We start from the raw sequence: 9,394 nt of genomic DNA, 5'->3' as shown, positions 1-9,394 counted from the left end.
AAGTGAATGAGACAGATCACAGTACCGGAGCAGCAGCTTTTTGGACAGCAGTAGGAGCATTTGGGAGCTGACTTCAGTCCAGAGATCCCGAGGTAGCCTTGCTGACGTCCGCATGGCCCGGAGTCTCTTCTATCTTTACTTTAGTTTGTTATCCTTTGTACCGGAACAAACAGAACTATGTTTTTATTCAGACTTTGTATTTAGCGTTCTCTAGACGTTCGTGAGTCTGTGACTCCAGTTCTTGGGTAGAGTTGTATTGAACATCCGCATTGTTCTCTGTTTATTTATGTTTAAGACTTCCGCTTTATATTAAATGCTTCGTTGTTTTTATTAATGTCGAGGTTTGCTAAAAGAGATAATAAATAGTTGGCTTGCCTAGCTCTTAATAGTAGACGCCATCACGACTCCCGAGGGTGGGAAATCCGGGTCGTGACAAGTATGGGAGGGGGAGGGGGGGAGTGGGGCACAAGTTAAGGTGAAATTCTATTGGATAGTACATAATGCTTTTCATTTTTTCCTAGGGACTCCTTTTGCACTACACGCATAAAAAAAAAATTGAATTATTAATTCAACATTATCTCGGTGGTTACGTCATTTTTCACCTTGTTGTTTATTATATTTCTTTTCTTAATAATATATATTAATTTGCATAATTTTCAAAGAATTTATGTATTATTTTTATGTAGAATAAAAAATGAACTACTAATTTGGATACTAATGATGTAGAGGTTAAACTACCAAAATTATTCAATACTCCATGCTTAAATTTCTCTTTTTCTAAGTCTAATTATCCCCATACCTACACACATTTTAAAATCTTAATTAAATGTTAGATCATTCACTAATCCATGATTATTTTGTTTCAACTTTAATTTGATTAGTTTTTTTTAAAATTCACTCACAACAGAAATGTATATATTCGATTGAAATTTTTGCACGTCTTAAGTAGCATGTCATATTATACACTTTGAATCCAAAAAGTTAAGACCCATTTAACCTATATGGAGTATTACTCATAAATATGTTTGCGTGATCTGATAGTTTAAAAAATTATGTATGCATGTACAAATTTTAAATCCTTCAATTATGAAGTTGCTTTTTGCTAGCACGTGTGATTGAGTTGTAATGTTATTTATAGTTTGGAGCTATATTACACCAATTACCTAAGTTGTTATCATCCCTCTCACTTGGTTAAATTCATGTTTTGTTTAACTATTATACTCCCTTCGTTTACTTTTACTTGACACATTTTGACTTTTCACGCTCCTCTAAAAAATAATAAATGAAGTGCATAATTTACCATGATACCCATATTAATTGATGCATATTTTATCAGATTTGAGAAAATGAATTGAAATGAGTAATAAGTATTGAGGGTATAACAGGGAAAAAAAATTATCGTCTCTTGATATGCGTAAAGTGCCAAGTAAAAATGAAAATTTATTTTTAGTATACATGCCAAATAATAAAAGTGAACGGAGGGAGTATGTTGTTGTAGGTATCTTGTTAATATTGTGTTGAACACAAAATAAATGCAACAAGTAATGTTCAAATGATAACAGTTCTAATATGTCCAATATTCAGCTCGATGATTTTCTTCTTTTTAGTTATTTCATTTAAATGTGAATATAAGCAACATCATCTATGGTTGCAACTATTTTACTAGTTAATGTTTAAGAATGTAGCATATGATGTGCTTCTATCATTACCAGTTAAAGTAGATAATTTGGACTAATTGATTGAAACATGATAAGGTTATTTTTTTATTTTTTTATTTTTATTGTTGAAGCATGATAATGTTCCATACAATTTTTTGTTATCCATGTAATGGCACTAAAGAGATAATCGGATTAAATTGAATCTCAACTATTTCTTAAATTTACCATTCTCGGTGAATCTTATCCCAATCTTCAGCTAATATTAAAAGTAAAAGAAAATCAGTTAAACAATGATATCGGTCCGTGTTTGTATATATGGATGAACTAAATTTATTTTGTAAAGGTGGCACTAATAAAGTGAATAATGGCACCTCATAAGTTCCAATAATATCATGTAGGATCATCATACTGTTTAACCAAAAAATGGGATTTTACTCAAAGCTAGAATTTAGAGAAATTCGGGTTACTGATAATCAAGAAAATGAATAAAAAGAAGTAATTCTGGATAGCAAGATGATAGTCAAGAGAAACAAATAAATCACTGTCTATTCCAATAGTATTTCGTGTCCTTACAACTGATCATACATCTCCCTTTTATAGATTCCTTTGAAAATATACGTTTTCCTTATAATGAGGCCATTATGAGTAATTAAAGACATTGAATGTTACGTTACACAATCATTACATTTAAAACATATTCTCTAACGTATTCAGCATTCAATACCCATAAAATACCGTATCCGTACTCTTTTCCATTGTCAGATTCATTCCTTCGGATTCTCGAATATAAATGACTTAAATAGGTACGGGCACCGAGTTATTTGTCTGATTGCCCGTGCCTCTTCCTCTTTCTTTGCTCGCTCCTGTTGCACCTCATGACTCTTGGCTAATTGCAATTCTTTGACTATTTGACCAGTCCACGTGTCTTGACACGTCACCTTTATATATAAATATAATTTTTCCCAATACACATACTTTAAGGATTTATATGGTTTAATCCTATTCTGATTAAATTAAAAAAAAAAAATATCCTATTCTGATTACTTAATTGACGTTTTTTCCCTCCTTTTTTGGTTGCAACTTCATGTTTACTATGTGTACCCCATTTATTATGTCTATTCTTTTTCTCCATTGATTATATCTATTGAACTAAGTAATTCTTCAGCAATGATGTTAGGTAACCACACACGGTGAAGAAAAATAAAATCAACATACAAAAAATGAGTAAGTTACTAATTGATATGTCCTTAATTCCAAACCCTTATGGCCTTTCATAGAGAGGAGTTTCTGTAATTCAAATAATATAATAAAGGAAATTTTACCTCCTATATTAAAGCTTTACACATTTACACCCTATTTATTATAAATAAAAATCCTTTTAATATATTATTTTCTATAGCTACCTGTTAATTTTTATAGCAAAATATATATTTGTGGTTACTTCCTACCATTAAACACTCACTCTAATATTTCTCTCTCATTCTTTATATAAAACTACCTCCTCATTAAACCCTAGCGTATGTTCTCGTTTTCTTTTTTTGCAGGCCCTATCATTATTCACGACTTCAAGTGGTGGTATTAGCAATTAGTGCTCATTCCCTTGAAGGAGTAGTAATGGTAGGCACAAGGATGGAATCAATTTATCAAGGGGAGAAGCTACAAATTGGCAGTATGTATAGGATGCTGCCCAGAAATTTCAACAAAAAGGCTTCTTGATACAAGGTCTTGGAAAAGAGCAAAACGGATCTAATGGAAGCATACAAATTGTCCGATAATGTTCTTGACGAGGAGAAATTGGATGTTGAACGGGAAGTTGTTGGAGACTTGGCAGACACGCTAGATAATGTTTCCAAGCTGCAAAAATCACGTCGCTACATTGAACCACGATTCTCCTTTATCACGAACTCTACAACGATGGCCGGTTGACAATCCAACGGAAGAGTTGATTCTTGTATTCAGATGTATTTATATGTATTCGATAAGGCATAAACTGATTTTTATTTTGTACAGTATTTTTTACTGTTGTATTTGAATGTATTTATATGTATTTGAGTTCATACAACAACAATTTTTAAATACATTGTTAGTTTTAACTGTATTCAACTGTATTTTCAACCCAACTGTATCCAAAAGTATTTAAAATAACAATACAATGAAATACAGCAAAATACTCTCAATACAAATAGAAAATCAATGAATACAACCAATGAAGTGTATTTAGATTGTAGACAATAACTTTTAGATGTATTAAGATTTTGTTAGAGAAACATAGCACGAAGGAAAGCATATATTATGAATACAACATTATACATGTTGTATTTTTTAAATTCTACCATGAATACATTATACAACTAGCCAAAATACATATCCATACATTTGGATACAACAAATTGGTGAAGAGGTTGTAAGTATATACCACAAAATAAAAAGGATGAACTAAATCTCTGAATATTGCTCTATTTTTTTGGTGTTTTTCGTCTGAAAAGCCTTTTCTTTAACTGGATTAATAATTTTGCGTGTTATAATTGAATTTGTTGAGTCATATTAGGAGTTTATCACGTTAATTGATTCACTTTCCGTTTTTAAACAGTTGGAGAAGCCTCTTTTTACACTGTATTCATGAATACATATGAATACAGCGGATGATAGCTGGCATGCCCTATTTTTTCGCCGAATTTTACTACTGTATTCGTAAATACATGGAATACATTCCATAACAATTGAAAAGATAATTAAGTAATTAAGTAAATGATAGCTATAACAAGTTAATAACCACTAAACAATAGTGGTTTCTAAAAATATCTCTAATATAAAGTGTGTGGTTAGGTTCCCATTCAATGTGCAGAAAACCTGAAAGTTGCAGCCATAGCAGACATGTTTTTGCCAAGCATAAAAGGGTAGGGGGCCCGTGAATAAACCCCAGCCTTCATTCTTAATCAAACAGAGAGCCCGTTTGAATTGGCTTAAAAAATGTAGCTTTTCAGCGCCCCCACTGCTGGGAGGCATTGAATTTGGAAAATGGTTCAGTGAGAAGATAATCACTCAGAAGTCATCTAAAGATAACATAAACATATCCAATAACAGCTGCTATCAGAGAGTTAAAATGATGGTACCGGTCACATTAAAAAAAATAGCAAAAAAACATGTTCCTATTACGCGATTTCAAACACAATTTTTGCAGACTCTCGAGAAACGAACTTCAGAAAACAACTGTGTCAAGCATGGTTCCCAATGTCTGAACTATGTTTGAAGACATCAAATTTGAGACATGCTCTTCAAGATGCTTCTTTGCATCTTGCCTTCCTACATTTGCAATAGCTAGCTTTTCTGGGGGCAACTCATCCTCCTCCTGCACTGCTTTATTATACTTGACAGCAAGGTTTAACATCTCCTGCACATGAGAATATTTGAAAAGAGTCACCCAGCATGTCAAGGACAATATTTCCTAGTTTCTCTCTCTCTCTACCGTGGAGAGGCCGCGATAAAAAAATATCAGCAAGCATATTCTGCGCTTCTAACCATCAAAGGTTGGCGCACGACGTAACAAAGGTGTTGTATTTAAATACCACGCAAACCCAAAGATTACCTGAACTGTCTGCTCATTGGTTTTGGAATGAGCATCAAAACGCTGGAGTGTGAGTCCATCTGTCCATTTCTTCTTGTGAAGATTCAGTAGCATCTTCTCTTCAAGTTCATTCTTTCTGTAGTTTATGGCTATTGAGTAGTAGTGTCTGTTCAAACCATGGATCAATGCCTGCAAAATGCATCTATAAGAACCCAAAAAAATTGAAACTGAAAAAACTCCATCAACGAGTTAATGGCTTTATGCAACACAGTTTGATGGTCTTAACTAAGAAGTTACTTTTAATTGAGCATCACAAATGTAGTGGAAGGAAAATATTTATAAAAAAAAATGTTGAAGAATGGTTCTCGGACAACAAGTTTTAATTGGGAAATATGAATCAACTACACTTTTTAAGACTAGTGGAACTATGTTACACTAAAAAACTTGTGAAAATCGTGCAGCAGATATTCCATTTAGAAGTATCACCATCAGCGGGACCGAATCAGGAAGTAATGGGTCTCACATACAGGGAGACTGGGTATGTGGATGTGTGTGTGTGTGTGTGGGGGGTGGGGGGGGGGTGGGGGGGGGCNTGGGCTAGCCTCAGATTTGGCCCAACTTCGGGTCTTTTAAGACCAGTCCACCTTTTAATTGTTTTCCTTATTTCTTTTGTTTTCTTCTTTTATTGCTTTTATTTATTTTCATTTTCATTTTGTATTTTTATGATTTTATCAAAATGCAAAATATTAAAGTAAAGACCTAATATATTTTCAAAGTTAAACTAATTAATTCCTAAAATTGTTTAAAATCTATTTCGTGAAAAATTCACAATTAACAATTAAAAATGCAAAAATGGACTATTTTTTGTTATTTTCTTCATATTTTTTTCTAAAAACAACTTAACCACTAATTAATCATAAAATATAAAATTAGATCCTAAACGCAAATGCCAAGTATTTTTTTGATTTTTTTTTATATATGAATTAAAATTCACAAATAAAATGCAAACAATCAACAGAAACTAACACAAAATTCACAAAATTGTAAAATAATGAAAGAAATCATTTTGTTTGGAATTTTTTGGGAATAATTCATATAGGGCAAAAATCACGTGCTCACAGTTGCCCCTCTTTGCTCGGGAACACGCAGAGTTCTCGGGCAAAGATAAGTGAGCGGATACGAGCGATTTTTGCCGGTCCGAATACTCCGTATGAAGCATTTTTGAAAATCGTCTGACCGAACCCTGTTTCAAAGGTTGCCTACATATCCTTGGCTATAAAGGAATCAGGTCAGTGTAGTTCTGGAAGGTTTGGTAGCTGGAACTACCAGGAGCTGTGAATTTCATTGCTGTTGCTGCTGCTACTGCTTGCTGACCTCCTTATTACACCAAAATGAAAATCAAAACTAAGCTAGTTATGCCTATCAACTACGAGTTACAAGATTCCTATCTACAAATTTATTGAAGCTTGATCTTGAGTCTTAGCTGATCTTGCTGTGGACTCCGATCTGAATCTTGATGCTCGCAAGTTGTAGGTGTTGTTTCTTTCTGCAGCATTGAGTCAAGGCGGGATCGGCAGAGCTTATGACTTTAATCAAATTTTGAGCAATCCGTACCTTTGTTTGCTTCAACCTTTGAATTCATTTCTTTTTGTTCTTTTCTTCTTTTCTTTATTCTGGATTGAGACTCAGTCCATCGGTTGTCTCGCACTCCTGTGCCTCGGTGTTAGACCTGCTTAAGACACCAAAACAAACAAACGAACGAAATTTTTCTGCCCCAGTTTTCACTAGGAAAATTTCGTGAGTTAGTTGTGACACATATCTAAGCGATCAAACCAGGATTGTGTAGGGAGATCCTCAGTTTTTGGCCGGGATTTGGAAAGAAAAAGCTCCACGGTTTTTTGGTCGGGAGATCCTCGGTTTTTTGGCCGGGATTTGGAAAGAAAAAGCTCCACGGTTTTTTGGCCGGGAGATCCTCGGCTTTTTGGCCGGGATATTTAAGGAATGGGATCCTATGCTACCATGATTTGTTTTTCTTTTGGGATTTTCATTTTTATTTCTTTTCTTCTTTCTTCTTCTTTTGTTTTCCTCTTTTATGTTTTCCTTTTATTTAGCAAAACACATGAAAGAACTTGGGGAGGGGAAACTTCCTTTTTGGTCGTTTTCCTGCTGCAAAGCTGTTTCAGCGCTTGCGCATTTCATTTTTTTTTTTGGTACTGCACCTGCTTCTTTGTCATGGTTGTCTTTGTAATTNNNAAATTATAGAAGACATAGCGGGAAGGATTCCGACAATAGGGGAAATCATAACTCTAGACCTCCTTAATCTTTTCTCTAACCCTCAGTATCGTTAGTTGTTAATTTGCTATTTTAATTTGTTAGTTAATTAGTTAAACAGAAGAATCTTAATATCTATAAGTTAGGAATTGTTCAAGCTTGTCTTCTTGGTGATAATGAACAGCTGTAGCTAAACCTTAGTTCTCTGTGGGATTGACTCCGGACTTGTAAACCGGATTATTTTGCAACGACCGATTTTCCTTTTTATAAGGCATAGTTGGGCGTGATCAATCGTCCACATGCTATCGATAGGGAATGAGCTTAACTTTTCGAGTCTCCCACTCCCTTGGGCTTGCCGAATAATCAAGTCAGAGTCCCCCATGATTAATAAATCTTCAACATCTTGGTCAATTGCCATATTCATGCCCATGATACAGGCTTCGTACTCAGCCGTATTGTTTGTGCAAAAGAATCGGAGCCTAGCTGTAGCTGGGTAGTGCTGACCATCGGGTGATATCAAGATTGCCCCAATACCTACACCTCTTGCATTTACTGCTCCATCAAAGAACATCTTCCAAGCACGAGTGTCCTCAGAGATGCCTTCCACTGAATTTACCTCCTCATCCGGGAAATAGGTGCTTAACGGATGGTATTCCTCGTCAACCGGGTTTTCAGCCAAATGATCTGCCAACGCCTGAGCCTTCATTGCCGTGCGAGTGACATAGACTATGTCGAATTCAGTGAGCAAGATTTGCCATTTAGCAAGCCTCCCAGTGGGCATCGGTTTCTGGAATATGTATTTCAAAGGATCCAACCTGGTTATTAGATAGGTGGTATGGGCTTGAAGATAATGTCTCAGCTTTTGAGCGACCCACGTCAGAGCGCAGCATGTTCTCTCCAACAAAGTGTACTTGGCCTCGTAGCTGGTGAACTTCTTGCTCAAGTAGTAAATTGCTTGCTTTTTTCTTCCAGTTATATCATGCTGCCCGAGGACACAGCCAAAAGAATTTTCTAGCACTGTCAGATACAAGAAAAGAGGTCGCCCATGCTCCGGTGGAACCAATACTGGAGGATTTGACAAATATTCCTTGATTTTGTCGAAGGCTTCCTGACATTCGGATGTCCACTTGATTGCCGCATCTTTCTTCAACAGTTTGAATATGGGCTCACAAGTGGTAGTCAGTTGGGCGATGAACCGACTGATATAATTTAACCTGCCCAATAACCTCATCACATCCTTCTTAGTTCTTGGAGGAGGTAAATCTCGAATGGCCTTTATCTTTGTTGGATCTAACTCAATACCTCTCCTGCTGAATATGAAACCCAGGAGCTTGCCTGATGGGACTCCGAAAGCACATTTAGCTGGATTCAACTTCAGATCATACTTGCGCAACTGTTCGAAGAACTTTCTCAAATCTCGAACGTGATCACTCTGAGTTCGTGACTTGATGATCACATCATCCACATACACCTCTATTTCTTGATGCATCATATCGTGGAAAATGGTGGTCATGGCTCTCATATAAGTTGCCCCAGCATTCTTCAGCCCAAACGGCATGACCCGATAACAGTAGGTACCCCAGGGTGTAGTGAAAGCTGTCTTCTCGGCATCTTCTTCATCCATCAACACTTGGTGATATCCTGCGTAACAATCCACGAAAGACTGTATTTCATGTTTGGCGCAGTTATCAACAAGGATGTGAATGTTAGGTAACGGGAAGTTATCTTTGGGACTTGCTCTGTTAAAATCTCGGTAATCCACACACACCCGGGTTTTCCCGTCTTTCTTTGGCACTGGAACCACATTGGCTAACCATGTGGTATATCGAACCACTCGGATTACCCCCGCCTTCAACTGTTTTGTGACTTCTTCTTTGATCTTATCACTGATATCAGTTTT

At 35.7% G+C, this 9,394-nt stretch overlaps 1 protein-coding gene across 1 annotated transcript in view; it reads right to left on the bottom strand.

Annotated features, from left to right (window-relative positions):
• Positions 1–4,687: 4,687 nt before the first annotated feature.
• LOC109213149 (26S proteasome non-ATPase regulatory subunit 14 homolog) overlaps positions 4,688–9,394 on the bottom strand; it is an 8,305-nt gene continuing 3,598 nt past the window's right edge. Inside the window, exons 5-6 of the mRNA XM_019376908.1 lie at positions 5,245–5,412; positions 4,688–5,049 (exon numbers count right to left, since the gene is read on the bottom strand). Coding sequence (XP_019232453.1) covers positions 4,858–5,049; positions 5,245–5,412 — 360 coding nt within the window. The 3' untranslated portion in view covers positions 4,688–4,857. The remainder of the gene's footprint in view (positions 5,050–5,244; positions 5,413–9,394) is intronic.

Source organism: Nicotiana attenuata, unplaced genomic scaffold, assembly GCF_001879085.1.
Source record: "Nicotiana attenuata strain UT unplaced genomic scaffold, NIATTr2, whole genome shotgun sequence".
In the NCBI taxonomy this organism is placed as follows: Eukaryota; Viridiplantae; Streptophyta; class Magnoliopsida; order Solanales; family Solanaceae; genus Nicotiana; species Nicotiana attenuata.
Note: the sequence above shows the minus strand (reverse complement) of the source record. Positions and strands in the feature narration are given on the sequence as shown.